The sequence below is a fragment of the Xenopus laevis genome, chromosome 8L (assembly GCF_017654675.1).
Source record: "Xenopus laevis strain J_2021 chromosome 8L, Xenopus_laevis_v10.1, whole genome shotgun sequence".
Taxonomy (NCBI): domain Eukaryota; kingdom Metazoa; phylum Chordata; class Amphibia; order Anura; family Pipidae; genus Xenopus; species Xenopus laevis.
Window position 1 is genome coordinate 128,198,014 of NC_054385.1, and position 25,188 is coordinate 128,223,201.

General features: G+C 44.1%; 3 protein-coding genes across 4 annotated transcripts in view; 1 reads left to right on the top strand and 2 right to left on the bottom strand.

The window, feature by feature from the left end:
• The window catches only part of LOC121397224 (CD48 antigen-like), a 626,518-nt gene that overhangs the window by 573,617 nt on the left and 27,713 nt on the right, over positions 1–25,188 (top strand). The gene's annotated exons all lie outside the window — the stretch shown is intronic.
• vps72.L (vacuolar protein sorting 72 homolog L homeolog) lies at positions 1,374–7,511 on the bottom strand. The gene is given in 6 exon segments (NM_001092438.1): positions 1,374–2,110; positions 3,696–3,840; positions 4,074–4,250; positions 4,578–4,695; positions 5,358–5,510; positions 7,384–7,511. Coding segments are annotated over 6 exon segments (1,068 nt in total). The 5' UTR covers positions 7,501–7,511; the 3' UTR covers positions 1,374–1,752.
• Positions 15,850–23,855, bottom strand: nop9.L (NOP9 nucleolar protein L homeolog). 2 transcript variants are annotated; one of them, NM_001086566.1, is given in 11 exon segments: positions 15,854–16,616; positions 16,711–16,816; positions 17,347–17,577; positions 18,264–18,383; positions 18,672–18,812; positions 18,904–19,096; positions 20,176–20,317; positions 20,407–20,487; positions 21,158–21,610; positions 22,613–22,863; positions 23,522–23,569. In NM_001086566.1, coding segments are annotated over 10 exon segments (1,866 nt in total). In that variant the 5' UTR covers positions 22,854–22,863; positions 23,522–23,569; the 3' UTR covers positions 15,854–16,458.

A 25,188-nucleotide genomic window follows, 5' to 3' on the forward strand; every position in this document is an offset into this window, starting at 1 on the left:
ACTTAAAGGAATTGTTCAGTGTAAAAATAAAAACCGGGTAAATAGGCTGTGCAAAATAAAAAATGTATCTAATATAGTTATTTAGCCAAAAATGTAATGTATAAAGGCTGGAGTGAGCGGATGTGTAACATAATAGCCAGAACACTACTTCCTGCTTTTCAACTCTCTTGCATCCACTGATTGGTTACCAGGCAATAACCAATCAGTGACTTGAGGGGAGGCCACATGGGACTAAACCGTTGCTTTTAAATCTGAGCTGAATGCTGAGGATCAATTACAAACTCGCTGAACAGTTATGTGCCATGTGGCCCCCCTTATAGTCACTGACTAACTCAGAGTTAGAGAGCTGAAAAGCAGGAAGTAGTGTTCTGGCTATTATGTTACACATCCACTCACTCCAGCCTTTATACATTACATTTTTGCCTAACTAACAATATTAGAGACATTTTTTATTTTGCACAGCCAATTTATTTACTCAGTATTTATTTGTATACTGAACTGTAAAATGTCACATTCAGTCAGACAGTTGGGCCTTAATTGTGTTTAGTACAGGAGATCTAAAGCAACTCAGGAGGCTGTTCCTACTGAATTGTGCTTAGTACAGGGGAATACCTATGCTGCCATAGTTTTATGGGATCTCTCTGTACAGACTATGAGCAAACTTATGGGACTGTTCCTGCTGAATTGTGCTTAGTACAGGGAATACCTATGCTGCCATAGTTTTATGGGATCTCTCTGTACAGACTATGAGCAAACTTAGGGACTGTTCCTGCTGAATTGTGCTTAGTACAGGGAATACCTATGCAGCCATAGTTTTATGGGATCTCTCTGTACAGACTATGAGCAAACTTAGGGACTGTTCCTGCTGAATTGTGCTTAGTACAGGGGAATACCTATGCTGCCATAGTTTTATGGGATCTCTCTGTACAGACTATGAGCAAACTTAGGGGACTGTTCCTGCTGAATTGTGCTTAGTACAGGGAATACCTATGCTGCCATAGTTTTATGGGATCTCTCTGTACAGACTATGAGCAAACTTAGGGGACTGTTCCTGCTGAATTGTGCTTAGTACAGGGAATACCTATGCTGCCATAGTTTTATGGGTTCTCTCTGTACAGACTATGAGCAAACTTAGGGGCTGTTCCTGCTGAATTGTGCTTAGTACAGGGGAATACCTATGCTGCCATAGTTTTATGGGATCTCTCTGTACAGACTATGAGCAAACTTAGGGGACTGTTCCTGCTGAATTGTGCTTAGTACAGGGAATACCTATGCTGCCATAGTTTTATGGGATCTCTCTGTACAGACTATGAGCAAACTTAGGGACTGTTCCTGCTGAATTGTGCTTAGTACAAAAGAATATGACATCTTTCACAAATTGACACGCTTCTTTAATTCAGCAATAAAAGCCACAACAAAATTCACAACTGATCCCAATTCCCAGTAACAAAGGACTAATAATATGTATTTATGTACAAAACAACACAGTTCAGTATAACACTATCCCCGGGGAATGTACCGGGAGTATTTAACTCACAAAACAATTGGGGTTCAATCTCCCCTGCAAATGAAACACAGACTAATAGCGAGGCTTCAGTTTTGTTTTTCTTGTCCTTTTATAGGGTTTGTGTTGATATTGGAGGGGGCAGGGATTGATCCCATGATAAATAGGGTGCCATTTACAGGTAGGCACCTCACTGATAGGCCACTGTATATAACAATGATGTTGAATGGCCAGTAGAGGGCAGTATATCAAGCGCTGGGCACACTCTGCTTGATGATGATTTTCTGCCTCGTGTTTCGTTGTGCGGCGTCAGCGGAAGGCCCCATAGTGGTTGCCATGGCAGCGTTCGGGAGTCCGTGGGTGGTGATGTATTTTTTGTAAGCGTCCCGGATGATTTTGAAGGCTTTGGAGTTGTAGTAGGGGATGTCAGTGATGGGGTCTCTGTACAGGGCCGGCTTGTGGGTGACGGGGCAAACGTCCCGCACTGAAAACTTGCCTCGTTTGCTCCGGGGGAAGAATCGCTCAAAGGTTTCGTCGTCGCTGAATGTGATAAAACTGCGGGAACATTTCCCGGCGTGGGTGCGGTCCGTCTGCTCATGATCCAGTCTGTGGCCCCAACACACCAAGAAAATAAATAAGGCAATGTTAATGGGATTGTGGTGTGTGTTGCTATCTGGTTGCTAGGGGGTCACTGACCCAAACGATCAAATGTTTGTTTTATAGGGGAGCTTCACCTTTAAATTACCTGTTAGTATGTTATAGAACGTTAATAGTAAAATAAAGGAAAAGTGCCCCTTTATTTTACCATTAATATTTAGTAATATTAATATATAGCATTTAAAGATACACTGACTTAAGTCAGATCAAAGAGGATAAAATTACAAGTAAGTAGATCTCCTTTTTCTCTCTAGTATCTTATACAATGGCCAATTCTAAGTAGCTTTTCAATTCACCATCATTATTTATTATAGTTTTTTTAAGTGGTTTGCCCTCTTTTAGCTCCCTATATCTTTCAGATGGGGTCACTGACCCCATCTGAAAAACAAATGCTCTGTAAGGCTACAAATGTATTGTTATTGCTACTTTTTATTACTCTTCTTTCTATTCAGGCCTCTCCTATTCATATTCCAGTCTCTTATTCAAATCAATGCATGGTTGCTAGGGGAATTTGGACTCTAGCAACCAGATTGCTGAAATTGCAAACTGGAGAGCTGCTGAATAAAAAACTAAATAACTCAAAAACCACAAATAATAAAAAATGAAAACGAATGGCAAATTGTCTCAGAATATCATTCTCTACATCATACTAACAGTTAACTCAAAGGTGAACAACGCCTTTAAAGGACCAGTAACATCAAAAAAATGTTTTTAAAAATTAGTTTGTATACATTGAAAAAAAAACCAAGACGAATTAAACTTTAAAATTGCAAATCCTGTATTAAGAAATAACTTACAGAAACTCCACTTGCGCTCCTCTTCAGAAAAGGCAATTGGGCGATCCATCGTGCGGATCGCCCAATTGCCTTTTCTGAAAAGGAGCGCAAGCGGAGTTTTGGTAAGTTATTTCTTAATAAAGACTTTTCGATTTTAAAGTTTAATTCGTCTTGGTGTTTTTTGGTTTTTTTCCAATGTATACTAACGAATTTATTTTAAAAAAAATTGATGTTACTGGTCCTTTAATATCAGAATAAAGGATAGAAATGTAACATATAAAATAGGGATGCACTGAATCCACTATTTTAGTATTTGGCCGTAACATAATAAGTTAGGTTGAAAAGTTCAACCTTTTAATTCAATTTTAACTGCTGTAATCCTTTGTGAAAGGTTCGGCCTAAAACTGAACCAAATCCGAACCCTAATTTGTATATGTAAATTAGGGGGAAAGAGAACCGCGTGCTGTACGTGCAGTTATAAAAATTTTTGACTTTCTTGTTTGTGAGATGAAAAGTCAGATTTTTTTTTGGATTTGGTTCAGCCAGGCACCGAATCCTGAACGGAATCAGGTGCATCCCTAGTTTAAAGGGACCTCCCCTGTAAAAGCAACAGCCCGCACAGGGTGACATCACATGACTGATGGCTTTGCCCCTTAGAACTACAATTCTAAGTAGGAGCTGCCATGCTGCACAAAGAGATCAGTCATCAGTCAGAGAGAAGAGTACTGGGAATGCAACCCAAGCTCCTGGGTACCTACCCTTCCACATCCACGTTCTCTTCCTTCATGCGGAGCTCAGTGATGAGGGGCATGACCATAGAGTGGTAGCGGATAGTGGGACCTGCGCACCTTCGCTTCTTGTGCACCTGCTTCTTCCTGTCAGCTTCCAGTCGCTCGTAATTCTCTGTCAGGAAAGGGAGAAACCATTAGAAAATGTAGGGGGGGACACACCCAATCACCCTTGTTCTGAGTTACTGGGGCTCATTTATCAACACTGGACAAATTTGCCCATGGGCAGTTACCGATAGCAACCAATCAGTGATTAGCTTTATTAAGCCAACTGCAAGTAATATTGGTTGCCATGGGTTACTGCCAATGTGCCCAGCGGTGATAAATGACCCCCACTGTGTTACCCACCTAGAGAGCGGATGTTGATCTCCTCTGTGATCTTGGCTTCTTCCAGCAGCTCCTCCTGGGTCAGCGGCCGGTCCAGGTGGGGCCCCTTTTTCTTTTTGGACTGGATCTGCCGCTCCTTTACTCGCAGGAAAGTCTGACGCGTGTGCTCCGTCGTGGACTGGCGCATTTGTTTGCGGCCTGACAGATTAAAGGGGAAGTAAAGGAAGGAATTACAACTGATTGCTGGGATACTGTTGCCCAAATGGGCAGCCTATGGGCTCATGCAAGGGGAAAGGTGCAATCAGATATTCATTAGGAGCTCTAGAAATCCCATAGGACTGCACCAGCTTCCCCACCAGGGCCAAACCAGCCCAATTTGGAAAGTGTCCACCAGCTACCAGAAGTACACTAAGACTGGGCTGACTTGGCCCATGTGTGGAGACCTAAAACCAGATTTAGGGGACAAGGTTCAACCCCCTGTCTGCCTTTTAGTGTCCTCACATGTCCCAGCCCACAGCTACTCACTGTCCACCGTGTCATCTGGAGGCTCCTGAGGCTGAGGCTTTTCTGGGCGGCTTTTTGCTGCAGTGTTGGGCGGAGCCTCTGGTTTTTTGGGCTTTGGTTTAAGGAGTTGAATCGGCTCCTGTTTGGGGAATACAAAGAATGATGAAGAGGCTGCACAGAACTCAATAAGCACAACACTCACATGTATAAAAGATAGGCTACACAGTTGTTAGCAGCTACAAATCATTTAAATAAAAAAGGAATGATCTAACTTCAGATATATAAAATTGACTAAAAAGAGGGGATCTGACTTCTGTCAGTGTTCAATTTTTGTATAGGAGAAAGGAAGGAAAGTATCCCCGTCTTTTTAATCAGAAAAAACACAAAAAGTTATATATTATCGCTGTGTGATTTGATTTCAGTTAAACTATTAAATCTCGTGATTCAGTATCTATAGGTCCCCCCCTTTTTTAATGATTCATCCCACAAAGTGTTAGTGCTTAACCTCAATAAAATAGCATTAAATATATATAGTTTTACTCTATTTAATTCTATTTTATTGAGGTTAAGCACTAGCACTTTGTGGGATGAATCATTAAAAAAGGGGGGGAACTATAGATACTGAATCACGAGATTTAATAGTTTAACTGAAATCAAATCACACAGTGATAGTATATAACTTTTTGTGTTTTTTCTGATTAAAAAGACGGGGATAGTTTCCTTCCTTTCTCCTATACAGCTACAAATCATTATTAACAGAGAATGGAAGAAGCTCGGGTGTGGTAAACAAGTGGCTCCCACCTTATAAGCTTTTGTCACTACTCTGCGCTTCTTCTTGGGTTCGTCCTCCTCGTGGTCACTGGTCGGTTCGTCCCCTTCATCGATATCAAAATCCGAGTCGACTTCATCCTCACTCGCGGAGCGATCCTCGTTGTATTCCTCATCCCCAGATTCCTGTTAATATACAAACATCACTTGCCAGATCTGCCATGTTACCGGCCAATATCACTATATACATGTGCAGTGAGCACCCCGGGCATAATATGGGCTGGGATTAGGGTGCTTAACTTTTAGTGTGTTATAGAACGTCCAGTTCTTAGCAACTTTTCAATTGGTCATAGTTATTTATTTATTATTGTTTTTAATATTTGCCTTCTTCTTCTGACTCTTTCCAGCTTTCAAATGGGGGGGTCACTGACCCCATCTAAAAAAACAAATGCTCTGTAAGGCTACACATGTATTGTTATTGCTACTTTTCATTACTTCTCTTTCTATTCAGCCCTCTCCTATTCATATTCCAATCTCTTATTCAAATCAATGCATGGTTGCTAGGGGAATTTGGACCCTAGCAACCAGATTGCTAAAATTGCACACTGAAAAACCACAATATCTAAAAAAACACAAATAAAAAAAAAATGAAAACCAACTGCAAATTGTCTCAGAATATTACTCTCTCTCTCTACATCAGTTCATTTAAAGGTGTGCATTCCCTGCATACAGGTAGCTTTACGCTGAGCTGACTAGTCAGTATCTCAAATCACTAAAGATAGAGAACAATTTTTTTAAACAGGAAGTTCACCATTTAAAGGGGTTGCTCACCTTTAAAGGGGACCCGTCACCCATAAAAATTATTCCAAATCCTATTTTATCATGTTAGTAAAAAGCAAAATGAACATTAATTACAAAATTCTAATTATTTGAATCTTGTTGTTCAGTCTGGGAAGTCATAATTATAGCAAACAGGCAGCAGACATATTGTGGACACTGTTATTAAGACAAGTCTTGTATCATCTCAGAATCTTGTTTGTGCACCAGAATGGGGGACCTGATGTCCATCCCCATGTCCTGGTTACACAATTAAATGGTGAAGAGATTGGGGGGAATGTGGGGAGAGCAGTGACATGTAGGAAGTGCTGAATGGAAAGTGAAAGTAATTGCCTAAGGCATAGAGGAGGGGCAGACAATATTTGATTGACAGCTGAGATGTTTAAATGAGTTTACAACAGCTATGAATGCTTTAATAAAAAAAAAAAGAATTTGGATTTCATGTTTAATTTGAAAATGACTTTTATTATACAGATTTTATGTCTGGGTGACAAGGTCCCCTTTAAAGTAACTGTTATTATGAGAGATATTCTGAGAGAGATATTTTATTATTTGTGGTTTTTTGAGTTATTTAGCTTTTTATTCCAGTTTGCCGTATCAGCCATTTGGTTGCTAGGTTCCAAATTCCCCTAGCAACCATGCACTGATTAAAACAAGAAAGAGACAGGAATATGAATAGAAAGAGGAGGAATAAAAAGTAGCAGTAACAATACATTTGTAGCCTAAGAGTATTTGTTTTTTTAGATGGGGTCACTGACCCTCAGTTGAAAGCCGGAGAGAATCAAAAGAAGTTTAAAAAAAAAAATAAAAAAAAACAACTCGTCTTCATTTATTTTTTTTTATAAAAAACTATAAAAAAAAATGAAGACAAATTAAAGTCGCTGGGAATGGGCTGTTCTATAATATATTAAAAGTAAACGTAACCCATTCCCTTCCTTTAAATAACTTGGTTATTTCTGGCCTTCTCCTATTCAGATTCCATTGTTCTGATCAGCTGCTGCATGGTTGCTAAGGTAATTAAGCCCTAGCAACCAGCGTTCAGGTTCAATTCCAAGCCTGACAGCTGCAGAACTAGAAGCCAATCATTTAAACAGAACAGATATTAAATTGGAATGGAATGTTGATGTCTATTTCCTGGAGAAAGTCCATTCACTGTCCCTTTGCTAAACCAAAGCTCCTGCGGCTCATCCCTATAGGGCTGTGAGTATGAGCAGTCGCTCACCTCGTTGAACCCGCCGTACGTCGTCTTGTAGAAATCATCTTCCTCTTCCGCCTGCAGCAGGCCGGACATGCGGTTCCCCGCTGTTTTTCGCGGCGCGCGACCGTCCGCCAGGTTCATCTTTTCGCGGCTTTCCCGGAATCAGCGAGCGACTCAGGCAGACTGAGACCTGAGTAACAGAACACCGAGCGTCAACGATCCGCCAATCAGGAGTCAGCGAGCGACTCAGTCACCCTAAGACTGAGACTTGAGCAACGGAACGCCGAGCGTCAAAGATCCGCCAATCAGGAGAAGGAAGAGATCAGCCAATCAGAGAAAGGGACATTAAAACGGCCGAGGCAATCTCTGTGATTGTATTCTTTGAAGTGAATAAATTGTGGACTGCACCATTTCCACTGATTTGGGGGGAGAGGGCACAAACCAAATGAAAAAATACAAAATAAATGTATTCTTAGATTTATTCTTTTAAGGGAAAGGACGGTGGTCTATAAAAGGTGCAAATACTGAGTAAAAAAATGTTAATTTCCACACACTATCCGTAAATGTCCCTTTTTCACCCAAAATTGCTGACTGGAAAACACAAGGAAAGAACTATGGCCACAGCCTCTCCTGAAAAGTATTTGTGTGTGTGAGGCAGAATGTCACCCAAGAACTTGCCCAAGTCATTTCCCCTGCCCAGGACTGAGGCTAGGGTTGCTCCTTTTCTGGAAAAAAATACCGGCCTTCCCATATATTTAGCTTTTATCCCCTATTAATAGCATTGGGATCAGCCATCATTTTTATCGGCCAGGTGGCAACCCTAACTGTGGCTAACGTGGCCACCTGGCCGGTAAAAATGATGCTTGATGCCAATGTCATTAATAGGAAAAGACGGCAAGAATATAGAAAGGTCGGTATTTTTTTCCAGAAAAGGTGACAACCCGAGGAGGAGCCTGTGAAGTAACAACAGGCAAGAGGGTTTACCACCTTTTCTGAATAAAAATATAATCCTTCCTATCTTCCCCTTATCAACATCAAGTCTCATTTTAATGACTGGGTAAAACACAGAAAAGATGGCTGCCTTACAGTCAAGGTGCCTTGCCCACTGGCCAGTGGTGTAACTAGATGTTACTGGGCCCCACAGCTAGTGTTGCCACCTGGCCGGTATTTTATTGGCCTGGCTGGTAAAAATGATGGCTGATCCCAATGTTATTAATAGGTAAAAAAGATAAATATAGAAGAAGGCCGGTATTTTTTTCCAGAAAAGATGGCAACCCTACCCACAGCAAATTACATTTAGGTCCCCCAGTATATCTAGAGGTTGTCCTGTTTTACTAATATATGTTGAAATTGTTCATTAATTAGGACCTCCTGGGCCCCCCTATACTTCCGGCCCCCCTGCAGCCAGGCCCAGATTTGTGGAGAGGCCAAGGACCAGGGCAGAAGGACTTGCTACTCCACCACACACATTGGTTCAGAAACACTGGGGAACGCAGGAGATCCAACAGTTTTTAAAATTTCCTGTGCTCCAATCCCCGTTGCTCATATAAAAGGGAGGGGACGAGGGCGACGAACAGCAGTGGGCCTAGGCGTGCCCGCTATATAAATCCAGCCCTGCCTGCAGCCATAAGGTCTGCTTCCTCTGTAGTTAGGCATCTGCCACAGGCCTCACATTCCACCCCAACAGGCAAACCATTTAAAATCTCAAGTCCTCCAGTTCTGACATCAGAAGGGGTTCACCCCTGTTGAAAGCTGAATTGGCAGCCAACCCACTAGCTTGGGGGTGCTTTGCCTTCTTCCGGATCCATTTGGAAAGACTAATAAAGGAAGATTTTTGTACTTACCGTTAAATCCTTTTCTCTTATCCTACATTGGGGGACACAGGCACCGTGGGGATGAAGATCCTGCAGCTTGGAGAGCGGACACTAAAATGTTAAAACTTGACTCCTCCTCCTGCTGTGGGCTTCATCCCCTGCCTCCTCCTCCAATATTCAGTTTCATACCGAAGAAGGAGTAGATAGCCCAGGTTACCCAACAGAGAAGGAGTCTCCCCACCTTATAACATTGAACTTGATTCAGAACAGAAGTAACTTTATACATGAAGGCCCATAAGGCTAAACACTTGAATGGAAAAAACAGGGAGGGAAGGCCTGTGTCCCCCAATGTAGGATGAGAGAAAAGGATTTAACGGTAAGTACAAAAATCTTCCTTTCTCTCACCTATATTGGGGGACACAGGCACCGTGGGGATGTCCCAAAGCAACCCCTGAGGGCGGGAACGAACCCCTTGAAAAGGTGTTCATGAAATAACAGTTTGTAACACCTTCCTCCCGAAACCAGCTTCTGCTGACGCCAGAGTGTGCAACCTGTAGAAGCGCGTGAAGGTATGTAGGGAGGACCAGGTGGCGGCTCGACACACCTGCTCAGCTGATGCCTGATGTCGAACCGCCCATGAAGTGCTGATGGCACGTGTGGAATGAGCGCGAATCTTGAAGGGAGGAGCCCTGCCCTTGATTGCGTAGGCTCTGATGATAGTGGATCGAATCCACTTAGCAATGGTCGACTTGGCGGCCTTCATACCCTTCTTGGGTCCATCTGTGAGAATGAACAGAGACTTCGTCTTCCTGATCTTCTCCGTAATGGTCAAATAGGTTGTTAGGGCTCTAACAACATCAAGGCTGTTGAGTCTCCTTTCTAGAGAAGTCTTTGGCTGAGGACATAGAGACGGGACCACGATGTCCTGATTTAAATGGAATTCAGATACCACCTTTGGCAGAAACTCAGGTGTTGGTCGTAATACCACTTTATCCTGATGCACGATGGTGAATGGAGCTTGGCACGATAGGGCCGCTATTTCAGAAACTCTGCGTGCTGACGTGATTGCCAACAAGAACACCACCTTCTCTGTTAGTGTGGCCAGGGGAATTGACTCCAAGGGTTCGAAAGGATCATCCTGTAGTACTGACAAAACAAGATTAAGGTCCCATGGAGGCACTGGATCCTTATAGGGGGGAACTATTCTGATTGCTCCTTGAAGAAATGTCTTTATATTGCTATTTAGTGCAAACTTGGTCTGGAATAGAATGGAGAGCGCCGACACCTGAACCTTCAAGGAACTTAAGGCCAGACCCTTAGACAGGCCTTCTTGTAGAAAGGAAAGAATCTCCTTCTCCCTGACACCTCTGGGGTCAATGTTCCTGGATTCGCACCAACCGATAAAAATCTTCCACACTCTGTGGTAAATCCTGGCAGAGACAGGTTTGCGAGCCCGTAGCATGGTGGGAATAGCGTCTGAGGGGGCTCCAGAAGCTCTCAGAACTAGGGTCTCAAGAGCCACGCCGTTAAATCCCATAAGCGTAAATTCGGGTGGACAATCGGTCCCTGTGTGAGTAAGTCCTCTCTTAGGGGGAGGTGAAAGGGATCGTCTGCGGCCATCACTATGATATCTGCGAACCATGTTCTTCGTGGCCAATAGGGTGCCACTAGAATGGTTGGAGTCTTGTCCCTCCTTATCTTTTTGATGACTCTTGGTAGTAGTGCCAATGGAGGAAAGATGTAGGCTAGGCAGCAATTCCACTGAATTACTAGGGCATCTACTGCCCATGCTTGAGGATCTACGCTTCTGGCGATGAACCTTGGGACCTTGTGATTGAGTCTGGAGGCCATCAGGTCTACCTCGGGATAGCCCCATCTGTCCACGATTAGTTGGAAAACTTCGGGGTGAAGACTCCATTCGCCCTGATCTATCGTCTCCCTGCTTAGGTAGTCTGCCACCCAGTTTTCTACTCCTGGTAGATATACCGCTGAGATTGCCGGGATGTTGAGTTCCGCCCACAAGAGAATCCTTTGTACTTCTGCCAGTGCGGCCCGACTTCTTGTGCCTCCTTGGTGGTTTATGTAGGCTACAGCTGTCATGTTGTCTGACTGTACTCTCACTGGGCTCCCCCGTAGGAGCGTCGTCCAGTGTTGTAGTGAGTAGAGGATGGCACGAAGTTCGAGTATATTTATCGGGAGAAGTTGTTCTTCCTGGTTCCAGATGCCTTGGACTGTCAGCTGGTCTAGCACTCCGCCCCAACCCTTTAGACTTGCGTCTGTTGTTATTACTGTCCAGGTGTGGTTGGGGAACGGCCCTCCTGACGTCATCCGTTGAGGGTGGAGCCACCAACGGAGGGAGTGTTTGACCTCCCTCGAGATCGGAACCTGCCGGTCCAGGTTCACCCGATCCTTCTTCTGATATTTCAGTATGAGCTGTTGCAGAGGTCTGGTGTGGAGCTGCGCGTAAGGTATCGTGGGAAATGAGGCTACCATTGTCCCGAGGGTCCTCGTGGCTGTCCGCAGGGAAGCGGAATCGTTCGTCTTGAGCACTCTGACTCTGCTTCGCAGCGTCTCGATCTTGTTCTGTGGAAGGAAGGCTCTGCCGTTCCTGGAGTCGAGAATTATTCCCAGATACTCTGTGCTCTGAGCCGGGATCAAATTGGATTTGCTGTAGTTGATGATCCAACCCAGCTGCGTGAGATAATGGAGGACTTGGGAAGTGTAACTGCTTGCCAGATCTTGAGAAGGAGCCTTGACTAACAGATCGTCTAAATAGGGTACAACTGTTATCCCCCTGAGTCGGAGTCCTGCTAGGGCTGCCGCCATGACCTTCGTGAACACTCGAGGTGCAGATGAGAGGCCGAAGGGGAGAGCTACAAATTGCCAGTGTTCTCCGGCTGCATAGAATCTCAGGAATCTGTGATGATTTCTGTGGATGGGTATGTGAAGGTAGGCGTCCTTTATGTCTATCACTGTCATGAACTCTTGACCTTCCATGGACATTAGTACGGACTGTACTGACTCCATCTTGAAATGGCCAGTCTTTACGACAAGGTTGAGAGCCTTCAGATCTAATACAGGTCTGTAAGAGCCGTCCTTTTTGGGAACAATGAAAAGGTTTGAGTAAAAACCTCGACCCTTGTCTGCTTGTGGTACTGGCTGTATGACTCCGGACTCTGCTAGATCTTGGATAATCCTTAGGAAGGCTAGTCTCTTGTTGTCCCCTCTGGGTATACGGGAGACGAAAAATCTGCGAGGAGGAAGTTGTGACAAATCTATCATATATCCGTGGGAAATCATTTGGATAACCCACTGGTCTGTTACATGACTCTGCCACACCTCCTGAAAGGCTCTTAGGCGGCCGCCTAAGGGGACCCCTCCAGGGGTGGGCACACCTTCAGGAGGAGGCGGGTTTGTCCTGAGAGGACTTGTTCGATATCTTGGATGAGTTCCAACTGGGTCTCTGTCTGTTCTGGTATCTTGGACTGGGACCGGAGTTGGACTTTTCTGTGTGGAGCTTGGTCCTCTGGCCTTGACGAAAGGGACGAAAAAATGGTCGTCGCTTGAAGGGAGGTCTCTTGGGTTTATTCTGGGGAAGTAGGGTGCTCTTGCCCCCTGTAGCCTGTGAGATTATCTTATCCAGCTCTGCCCCGAATAATTGTTTTCCCTGGAAGGGGAGACTGACTAAGGATCTCTTAGATGTTAGGTCAGCCGTCCAGGTCTTTAGCCAGAGGAAACGGCGAGCCGCTATGGATTGTGCTGATGCCTTTGCCACCAGCTTTGCTGCATCTAGGGATGCGTCACAGATGTAGGCTGTAGCGTCAGCTACCTGAGAAAGGAGGTGGTCAGTCGTGGGGTCCTCGGAACCAATCAGCTGAGCTACCTGTTCAACCCAGACTTCCATGGCCTTGGCCACCCATGCGATTGCGAACATAGGTCTGAAGGCTGTTCCAGAAGCTGTGAAGATTGCCTTACAGAAGCCCTCTAATCTCTTGTCAATAGGATCCTTGAAGGATGCTGCATCTGCTACCGGTATAGTAGTGGTCTTAGACAGTCTGGAAACTGGAGGATCGACAGACGGGGGAGATGCCCAGAGATCTATACACTCCTGTGGAAATGGATAAGTCTGAGTAAAACGTTTGGAGACCTGTACCCTATGGTCGGGGGTCTTCCATTGGGCCTTAATGATCTCCTCCAGCTGTTCGTAGGCTGGAAAAACGCAAGAAGACCGCCTTTGTCTCTTGAAAATGTTCTTTCCGGTCTCCTCGACCGAGACTGTGTCTTCAATATTTAGGGTCTTAAGAACTGCCTGAATTAGCCCTTCTACTTCTCCTTGAGTTCTAGGGATTTCGGCATCTGGATCGGGCTCTGTTTCGGCATCGTCCTCTGACGGAACAAGACCCTCCTCTTCGGAAGAAGGGTTAAAGCCACCTGAAGCTTCCGGGGGGGAATCTATAGGTCTTTTGGGAGCTGAAGCGTGTTTGCCCTGAGCATGTCCTGGAGCTGCCAGATGTTCTAAGACTCTGTCTAGGGTCTCAGGAATACGGGCTAAGTTTTGAAGTCCAGCCAGGGAAAGGGAGAGGGCACGCACTAGTTCTGATTCTGAGCCAGCTAGTGAAGTAGAGGCAGTAGAGTGCTCGTCAGGGTGTGTGTGTGGAGCAGTGTGAGGTCTACATGCTGTGCACACTGGATCAGCAGAGGCTGTTAGAAATTTGGCCCTGCAGCTAGTGCAGGCAAGGTAAGATACCTTTGAAGCTGTCCTAGCAGCTGCTGCCCCTCTAGCTAAGACTGCCTCCTCTGTTAGGTCAGCCATGGTGAATAAGTAATCCCTCTACTGAAAGGAAGAGGCAGGGGATATGAGGAAGTGCCGTACGCTGTCAGGGTCTGAGGAGACAAGAGAGGTGGCACGTTAGGCAAATAAGGGAGTTAGCAACGCCGAGGCTGTACTGTACATCCCCTGTGAAACACTTGCCTGATTCGTAGGAGCGTAGTCCAGACGGGATCTCTAGCAGCGTGTTCCTCGGAAGGAGAGCTGCGTCGGCTGTGCTGTAGCAGCGCCAAAGTCGTGGACCGCAGGAGCAGAAAGCGCGCGAAGGACGCGAGTGCCCTATAAGGAAGCGGTGGGCGTGGCTATTAACGTGTGGCGGCGCGTAAGAAAAGGCGCTTGTAGAAGGAGCCTCGCCGCCATTTTAACCTCCGCCCCATACCCGCCCGGCTCTATCAGGGGAGAGAATGTACCCCTAGGAGCCGTAAGGAAACAAGGAGGCGGTAAGAGAAGGAGGCAGTGCGGAAGACAGCCGCATCGCGCCTCAGGCTATATTAGCTACTTCCGAAAAACCCCTGCCGGCTCTGAAAAAATTAGAGCGTCGGCAGGAAGGACTTAGTTATGCATCCGCAGGGGCCCGGGGGAACCCCTCTATGTAACTAACGGTGGGGAGGTAGGCACCCATAATAAAATCACAAGGTGACCTACCTGTTCAGCCAGTGTGTTGTGTGCCCTGGGTAGAGGCTTCCCTGTAGTGTAAGGCTGGTGCAGACCTCCATAGAGCGGGAACTTAACAGCCATGGGAAGTGTGGAGCGTGCCTGCAGTCCTCCGGGGAGCGGTAAGGCAGATGGGCAGAAGGATTTTTAGGTGTCATACCTAAACTGGCTGTGGGGCACTGGGTCCTGGAGGCCTCTGTCCCCAGTGTGGCATGACCCTAACCGAAGTCCTTGGATCATTTGCTCCAGCCACAGTAAGTGTCATGTTCTCCTTCGAGGACACTAAAAGAAACTGAATATTGGAGGAGGAGGCAGGGGATGAAGCCCACAGCAGGAGGAGGAGTCAAGTTTTAACATTTTAGTGTCCGCTCTCCAAGCTGCAGGATCTTCATCCCCACGGTGCCTGTGTCCCCCAATATAGGTGAGAGAAAATAAACTTACACTGCAGGGTGGCAAAAATGTTCATTTTTGAATAGTGTTTCCTTTAATAAAACCAGAAGGGCCAACACGATCCCTGAGCTAATGATCAGACATGTGTTAGACACACGCAATTCCTTGTTTGTGTGACAAAATGTCATGAATCTTGAATCCCGCTAATTAAGGAAGAATCCTGGCGAAATCCCGAACCAAATTCTAGATTTGTTGCATGCTTAATTGATTTATATGAAACATTAGACCTTTCTGATCTTATTTGTGTATTTCATAGTTACATCTGGTTGAAAAAGGACAAAGTCCATCAAGTTCAACCCATCATCCATACACGCACCCCTCCCTACTTTCACATATATTCTTTATACCCATATCTATACTAACTATAGAGCTTAGTATCACAATAGCCTTTGATATTATGTCTGTCCAAAAAATCATCCAAGTCCCTCTTATAGTCATTAACTGAATAAGCATCACAACATCACCCGGCAGTGCATTCCCCAACCTCACTGTCCTCACTGTGATGAACCCCCTACTCTGTTCCTTTAAATGAAACTTCTTTTCTTCTAGTCTGAAGGGGAGGCCTCTGGTACAGTGATCCACTTTATGGGTAAAAAGGTCCCCTGCTATTTGTCTATAATGTCCTCTAATGTACTTGTAAAGTGTAATCATGTCCCCTCGCAAGAGCTTTTTTTTTCCCCCAGAGAAAACAACCCCAACCTTTATCCAAACATTCCCAGATGTATAACAGAGACAGGCGCAATCCACATTAGTATATGTTGTTTATATAAAAACAACTGGATTTGAACATAGAAAATGAACATTGATTCCTCCAGTAAATCTGTAAGATCTTAAAGGGCAACTAAAGGGCCATAAATGATTGTGGTTAAAAATGAGGTACTCCATACACGGGTCTTGCTGTACTAGCCTGGGTTTCAGGAACCCCCTCACAGTGGAGATCCAGGTCCCCAATTACCCTATGAAGATCCAGATCTTGATAGAGTCTATGGACAGCCCATTGCTTGTGACATCACTATCCCTGTATGAACACAGCAAGAGTGCACTGAGCATGTGCAGTGTCGCTGACCCAAGGTTGATGGCCAGAATGAGAAAGAGATGGAGGGCTGGGGATAAGGGAAGACAACTTTGCCAAGTAACCAAGCAGTGATGGGGGGGGGGGGGGTTCTGTTAACTGAAATGTAGTTTCAAAATCCCAGAAGATCTGGGTCTTCATAGGGTAGACAGATTATGGCTGACGCAGTTCCTGGCTTGAACTGCAAAACTCTTTAACACCAAGGCACCATGTTGGCAATGGGTGCTGCACAGCTGGTTCTAATAGCATAGAGCTGTAAAGAGTCTGTTTATAAAGTCTCTTCAGTCTTCCAGGATCTCGGAAAACATCTTGCGGCGCTTGTTCTCCCCCAGCTGGTGCTCCTCCCAGTCTTTCCTCCGCTTGACAAAGTGCGTCAGGGCGAAGTTGCGGGCAATGTGGTGACCAATCGGATCATTCTGGAGTTGGTGGAGCTTCTCAACTGTCAGAAATAAGGAATACATCAAATATAATGTGATCTGTCTTGGGAAGGGATCTCGGGATTATCCCAATATAACTATATATATCAGACAAACCCAGCTTCTGCGCTATCTCCTCTTTGACGCCGATGGTGGATGTAGTCCACATGCGATCTAACACACGGCTGCCATATTTATTGCACGCCAACTGCATACAGTGACCCTGGGGAAACAGAGCAAAATGACTGCATGGAGAGAGAGAGAGAGAGAGAGAGAGAAAAGAAGATGACGAGGGCAACAATAAGCTCTGATATTTAAAGGGGAACTATCTCTAAAACGAAAATTGAATATAAGCTTCATCATATTGAAATACGTTTTTTTTTATATATAGTTAATTAAAAATTCTGGAGTTACTCTTCACTATCCCCCTTTCAGCATCTGCTTCTCTTCATTCTCTATTCATGCAGGAGTTGGGAGTGTGATTTTGAATGACAGTTACATCCAATAAATCTTTTAGGGGGGCTCCACATGTACAGTGAAGATAAACTTGATTAGTTCAGAAACGATAGGGAATTTTTAAATGATTGTACTTTCTTATTTCAGTATGAGGACGCTTATATTAAATTTTCATTTTCGCGATAGTTTCCCTTTGAATTATGATTATTACGGATGGAATGTGCTGACATTAGTTGTGAGTCAACAGGTGGCGCTGTAGCTCCCGGGGAATAATATGAATTTGAGTGGCATTCTCACCCTCAGTCTCCTAAGGATTTTCTTCCTCTGCTTGTCAGATATTGTGGAGCTGCTCAGCAGGGCATCGAGAACATGGCATCCAGCCTGGCTACAAACTACAGTGAGAAGGTCAACATCTGCCAGGGTGCCCAGGCTTTTTAGGATCACGGAAGGGTCTTCAAAGTGAAGAAGGTGCTGCACAATTAGGGAACCGTGATAATTCACATTGTCCAGCTTCCTATCACCATCGTCCTGCGCCAGCGAACAAACACAACACAGAAAGCAATAGTAATGCAATGAAATTTAGATTTATTAATTTATTTATATCTATCTATCTCTATCTCTATCTATACATACCTCCCAACATTTTGGAAGTAAAAAGAGGGACAAAAAATTTTTTTCCGCACGTAGTGCAGCAATTTTTTTGACCACACCCCTTTCTGTGGCCACACCCCCTATTTACCATGTTTGTTTTACAAAATTTGGCAGGTTATGAAAGTTTGAAAATATTTCTCCTTATGTATTCTGTGTTTTTGTGTCTCAAAATTGTTACAAAGTATCTTATTTGCACCTGTGGCTGTTCTGGGCTCTCTGCTAAAAGCCAATTAAGTGAGAAACTTTGTTTCTTTTTCTGGCTGTTCAGTGCAGAGAAAAGAGGGACTTTCCAGTACAAATGAGGGACTGCGGGTTGAGCTGTCAAAAGAGGGACTGTCCCTCCGAAAAAGTTGATCCAATAAATAAAATAATTGACCAATAGAATCAGACACATAACTAGAAGGCAATCCATCGGGGGCCACCATCATTGTTATCTGCAAAAGAGATTTTACAACTCCTCCCCCTTAAAGGTTGCCCGTACCCCCTAGAAGAGCTGGACTTGGCTCATGGATTCAAAAACTCTGTTTCTTGGCGTTGTACCTTGTAATAATAGTGTTACTTACCTGGTGCTCCGTCGGCTCCTCTTCTTCCTCTTTGTTATAGTAAACCTCATAGGTGAGCAGAGAGAGGAAGAGAGGAATGCAGGCCACCTGACGGGAGAGCGGAGCGGCACAGTGGAAGGCCTGGGGGAGGTAAAAATCCACTTAAATGACACTTTTAGGGCAACATGGGGCAATTTGTTGCCCATGAGATTTCAATGCTCCAACTTGCCCCATCATTTGATACAATGGTAATTACTAGCAATCTCGCAGTGCATTCACAAATCAGATGATTATTGCGGCCATGTTTTTACATGGTAATCTGTTGATCCACAAGTGCACTACCAACCCTGCAGCAAATAGTGGGACATTTTGTGAATCACCTGGTGATTTGCCCGTCTGGTGAATGGGAGCAGTAAACGTAACACTTACCTCCATGAGCTGGGAGAGAAGCTCTTTCTGGCGGTATTTCAACCTCTTGCAAGTGTCAGCCAGGGTTGTGATAATCCCCATGTGGCCTTTGGCTAAAGCATCTTCCAGCCCTGGGGACAGCTCATCATAAAGTTCAGCAAACTATATAAAGGAGAAACCATTCGTTTGTCTTTTTTGCCACTTTTACACCGCTAATATGATGATTTTCAACAGCAGCACAATATAAACTCACCAGTTTCTTAGTCTGGACAGCGCTGAGGAGCCGTTGCACGGTGTAGTTGGCAATGGGGTGGGAGGAGAGCGCCTGCAGTTGACCCTGGAAGTGGGCCTTGAACAGCCGGCGCAGCTGCTTCTTTTCCGACACCTCCAGGATCCTCTCCAGTAAACGGCTACTGGTCTCGTCCTTCAGGAACACCAAGAGGGAGCTGTCGAGGCAGCAGAAATATATGGCATTGTTTTCCTGCTTGTTATTAACTGGCAGTGGCAGAGGTAGCACTTTCCCTTGGGCACTGCCTGTAGGAGGCTTTAGGGATTCCTCCTGTCTGTCAGGGATAAGCAACGCCCACAGGCACTGCACAGGGAACGCCTTGAAGAACAGAGGTGCAACCAAACCAGACAGATCTTATGATCCTGTGTGAAAGAGCAAGGTTTGTTTTGTACACCCTAATTAAATTACACCGTCACTTTAAAGAAAGAGAGAGGTATAATTACCTGATCATGTATTTACTAAGGTTAAAAAAGAGTAAAACCCCTCTCTGTCTAGTTGCCAACCAATCAAGAATACCACATTGATTGCCAATGTCTATGTTGTTCGGTCTCTAAGTTTCTGATAATTAAGAATAATTTCAATAAATATTTTTAAAAAAACCTTTGTGATTCGTTATTACGTGATTAGTGTTTGAATCCAGAAAATAATTGCCCCATTAGGTGCTTGGTGCCTTTAAGTAATAGTTAAAAGTTACTTATAATATACTAAGTTAGGTGATTATAAATTACTCAAATGACTTAATTGATTAAAGTGCTAGTGCAATATTATTCTAAATTCATAGTTAAATTAATGAATTAATTAAATAGTTGCGCCTGCACAAATCCGGGTAATTTTGAATTAATTCATTACCCGGATTTGGCAGGCACAGCTATTTAATTAACTTTTAACTATTACTTAAAGGCACCAAGCACCTAATGGGGCAATTATTTTCTGGATTCAAACACTAATCACGTAATAACGAATCACAAAGGTTTTTTTAAAAATATTTATTGAAATTATTCTTAATTATCAGAAACTTAGAGACCGAACAACATAGACATTGGCAATCAATGTGGTATTCTTGATTGGTTGGCAACTAGACAGAGAGGGGTTTTACTCTTTTTTAACCTTAGTAAATACAAGATCTTATGATCCTATAACAATCATTGCAGTCTCGATGGACATGTGTATGTTTTCAGCCTCTCCTACTAGGGTACCATGTTATCTGGCAGGGACACCCCAACCCAGGCTCCTCACCTGCTCTCGGCAGAAACATTCCGGGAGGCTAAAAACTCGATCATCTGATCGCACAGCTGGGCACACACAGCCGGCATCTTCCTCTGCAGCACCTGGAGGGCTACCTGTATCCCCAAGCTGGCCACTTTATGAGTAGCAAACACTGTTAATTAAGGAGACAGAAGATAAGTGGCCGCTCTGTGTTGTGCAGTTGGGGGAAGGGCGGATACAAAGGGATTATGGAAAACTCACCGCCAATGTGCTCACTGAAACCGCCACACAGCTCTTGTAACTGATGCAGGAAACTTTCAGGGACCTCAAACTCTGATTTAACTGAAGAGAAAAATTGAAAGGGCAAACTGGTTATTATGGGGAAGCAGTCGCCAGCACAAAGGGATCTCTCCAAGCATCTCTTTTCCTTGTTAGTAGGGTTGCCACCTTTTCTGGAAATAAATACTGGCCTTCCCATTTATTAATCTTTTTTTTCCCTATTAATAACATTGGGATCAACCATCATTAATACCGGCCAGGTGGCAACCCTACTTGTTAGGCATGCGGGGGTTAAAATGCACCATGAGGGAGGAGCCTAAATCCACTTGGGCTGGAATATAAGTCTACTAACATTAGTCCCATATCCTTCATTGGGAAAGTAAATCTAATTCCCCATTAGTACATTCCCAAGAACAGAATACCCGGACAGCTCTCTTTGCCTTAGTCAAGAAAGAGGTGAGTGAAAAACATGGCTTTTCCCATGAACCAACAATTTTATACAGTGACAGCAAAGCCCACATAGGGACCACTGTGATGGGAAACCCTCCAACAAGTGTTGTCCTCTGTATGACCATGGGAAAGAGAGCGGTCCAGAAGCAGAACTATTGGAAATTAGAGTACTTTCTGGGGTCAGATTGTATTCATTTGCCAAGGGGATGTCCATCGGGGGCTAGTTCATTAGGGACCAGATTTTATTTTTTGTGCAAAGAGTCATAGTGGATTATCTCTGTACCTGTTGGACCTTTTGCTGCTTTCCTGCCAGTGTTTTGGCTAAGGACAGTGCCACCCAACACCTGAAAAAGCGTCCGTACAATAAAACTCCCATGCGTGTCCTTGTTATACAGCAGGAACTTCTCTTTCAGCTCCGAGCCCAGACTCAAAAAAAGATCTTCTAGGGTTCTGATTGGCTCAGATTCACCCTCTTCCTCTATCTCCTCCTCTTCCTCTGCCCCCTGTTGTTTCTGAAGCCTGGGGAACTGTAAGAGGGCTGTCTGGATAACATGAGCTCCACTCCGGTGACAGCACACCGCCCGCCATTGCTTGCTCAGCACAGACAGAACTCGGCACAGCTGAACTGAAGTGGCGACTGCAAGAAGCTTCTGTAATACCAGACTCCCCGACATGTCAGTCGCCAGCGCCAGCTCATTTCCCTGCACCTCGTGGAACACATTGCGGATAAAGATGCCTGAAAGGTAAATACAGGAGAGTCAGGCAGAAAGCACAGCGCTCTGAAACACGCAGATACGCCCAGCATTTCACTGGTTAAAGGGGAACGATTAAGAACCTCAACTGAAGGCTGGCTAAACCCCCAGCTTGTTAGTTGCTCCAGGGATCAGATATGCAGTGCTTAAGAGCTGCCTGTATTCTGTGTCTCAATATCTTGTATCTCACAAAACGAGACCCGTAAAGCAGAAGGCTGGTAACCAGGTAGTAACCAAACCAATGTAAGTTTCCATGGAAACACAGATGTATCCGTCAGTCAGAGCTGCATGTTCCACTGGCAAAGAAAGGGTAAAAGCACTATATACATATATAATATAGTAAATAAAGTACCCCCTATTGTAAAATATAAGGATATTATAAGTTACCGAGGAGTTCCAGGACCATGGACTTCTAATATCCTCATATTTTACAACAGGGGGTACTTTTTTATTTTTTATTATAATACACAAGTTTCAGTGAGTCTTGTGACAGAAACTAAATCACTAAGCTCCGATTATAACCAATGACATAACTAAGCACCGTTTATAAGGATATCATTTACAGGATATTCCATGTGACAGAAATGACAACACTAAGCTCCAATTATAACCAATGACATCACCGTTTATAAGGACATAATTTATAGGATATTCATGGCTCTTGTGTATTATATATAGTGAATAAAGTACCCCCTCTTGTAAAATATAAGGATATTATAAGTTACTGAGGAGTTTCATGACCATATAAAAGTACGAGGCCTAAGGCTGAGTTTTTTTATACAGGTCATGGAACTCCGAGGTAACTTCTAATATCCTCATATTTTACAACTGGGGATACTTTATTATAATACACAAGTTTCAGTGAGTCATGTGACAGAAATGACATCAGAACTCACCGTTTATAAGGATATAATTAATTATATATATATATATATATATATATATATATATATATATATATATATATATACACACACACTCTGTACCTTTCTCTTCATCCGACTCAAATGGCTGCTGTAAGGTTTCTCCCACCCTGCGGAAATAGCCCACAGACTTGGGGTCCAGCCGGGGGATCTGCACCTCATCCTGGGCCTTCTTTCCTTCCGGTGCTGGTGGGGCCTTTTGTCGTTTCTTGGTGGGAGCACTGCCCTCGTCTGGAGACTTTGGGGTTTGTTCTTCAGCACCTCTTTTTCTCTCACGAGGCTTCTTCTCTTTCTGAGCCCCCATTATACCTTATCTGACATGTGTTAGGGAGGAAAAGACACAGAATCATACACTGCAAGCACACTTGTCTGTTGTACAACTACAACTTGCAGTGCCCTCAGGCAGACTTTTACAATCAGGGCATGGTGGGAGGTGTAGTTCAAGAACAGACATTCCTGCTTTATTCTATTTTAATTAATAGAGTTCTGTTAAGCTTCATTTACATAGAATCCTATAAATAAACTGGATGAGATCAAGACTACTTATCATCATCCTTTGCTCAGAGGTATATAGAGACAGACAGACAGCCTATAGACAGACAGCCAGACTATAGGCAGGCAGGCAGACAGACAGCCTATAGACAGACAGACAGCCTATAGACAGACAGACAGCCTATAGACAGACAGACAGCCTATAGACAGACAAACAGCCTATAGACAGACAGACAGCCTATAGACAGACAGACAGCCTATAGACAGACAGACAGCCTATAGACAGACAACCAGACTATAGACAGCCTATAGACAGACTATAGACAGACAGACAGCTAGACTATAGACAGACAGCCTGTCTATAGACAGATAGATAGATAGATAGATAGATAGATAGATAGATAGATAGATAGATAGATAGACTGCGATAGTAACTAATAGGTACCAAGAACAGACAGACACTGCCCGGTCCCCTCTTACCTCTGTCTATAAATGCAGCATGGAATCAGCCCCTGCACTCCCGGAAGTAGTCACAAGCGAAGCCGGCGCATGATGATGACATCACCACTACCAGCTTCGTCACTGAGACACGTGTGATTTCCAGAGGCGGAGATCTAACTGCGCGATGTCTGTAACTAGTGTAGATATGGGTAAACTACAACTCCCGTGATCCCCCAGGCAAGGCTGTGAGCCTTAGTAACACTGGCTGTAGAGTGACAGCAGGTAGTTTGTCTGGCTGGTCTCGTACATTGGCTGATCCCGGGAGTGACCCTTGTGCTGTATATACACTGTCTGTCCCTCCCATGTGTCTGTACTTCCGGCCTGTGATCTTCCTCCAGCACTGATCAGTCATTGGCTCAGCAGCCTCAACTGGAGCTTCGCCTTAAAGTTAACTGTTAGTTTATTATACAATGGCTAATTCCCAGCAACGTTTCAATTGGTCTTCATTGTCTTTAATATTTTTTTTAATTATTTGCCTTCTGACATTTTCCAGCTTTCAAATGGGGGTCACTGACCCTTCTAAAAAACAAATGCTCTGTAAGGCTTCAAATTTATTGTTTTTGTTAAATTGTATTACTCGTTTTACTATTCGGGCCTCTCCTATTCATATTCAGCCTCTTATTTAAATCAATGCATGGTTGCTAGGGGAATTTGGACCCTAGCAACCAGATGGCTGAAACTTCAAACTGGAGAGCTGCTGAAGAAAAAGCTAAATAACTCAAAAACCACAAATAATAAAAAATGAAAACCAATTGCAAATGGTCTCAGAATATCACTCTCTACATCAGTGATCCCCAAGCAGTGGCTCAGGAGCAACATGTTATATTCTAGACTTCAATGTATTTTCATTTGGTGTGTTATGTGCAGAATCAATGATTTTCTAGTGGACTATAGAAATGGGGGGTCCTTTACTAAACAATGTACATTAAGCAGCAGATTTATCAAGGGTTGAAGTGAATTCGAGGGGATTTTCGAAGTAAAAAAATTCAAAATTCAAAGTAATTTTGTGGATACTTCGACCATCGAATAGGATACTATGACTTCAATTCGAAGTAAAATCGTTCTAATATTCGACCATTTGATATTCGCCAAATGAAACCTGCCGAAGTGCTGTGTTAGCCTATGGGGACCTTCTAGAGCATTTTTCAAAGTTTTTGGAAGTCGAAGTAAAATTATTCGATCGATCGCTGAAATTCGACCCTTGATAAATCTGCCCCTAAATGTCAGGCGGTGGTCGCTGGATTACGAGTTTCATTCACTCAGTCGCCGGGTACTTTGGCCTCTATAACAGAACTCGTGTGTCACTGATCTATTTGTAATAAGGTTTAAGAATATGTATGTTTTTAAAGTGGTAATAACAAAGTTTTTTTGATAAAGAGACCACCTGTATGAGCCCTTAATATGGGGATTGCTCCTAATACAGTTCCTTGTTTGTAGTAACATGTTGCTCCCCAACCCCTTGGATGTTGCTCTCAGTGGCCTCAAAGCAGCTGCTTGTTTTTTTTAATTCAGCCTTTGAGGCAAGTTTTAGTTGTATAAAACCAGAGACGTTACTATAGAGGAAGCAGGGGGGCCCAGGAGGCCCAAATAATGAGCAGTTTCAACATTGGTTGGTTAATCAGGACAATCTCTGGACATGTTGGGGG

What these genes read in the sequence shown, in the direction of transcription:
- nop9.L (XM_041571903.1), bottom strand. Translation starts at nt 22,853, where the DNA reads ATGGGGGCTCAGAAAGAGAAGAAGCCTCGTGAGAGAAAAAGAGGTGCT. An exon ending in AGCAGCAAAAGGTCCAACAG is followed by an intron (nt 20,488 to 21,157) that starts GTACAGAGATAA and finishes TTTTCTCTTCAG; the next exon opens with TTAAATCAGAGTTTGAGGTC. An exon ending in AATGTTTCTGCCGAGAGCAG is followed by an intron (nt 19,097 to 20,175) that starts GTGAGGAGCCTG and finishes CTGCCTCGACAG; the next exon opens with CTCCCTCTTGGTGTTCCTGA.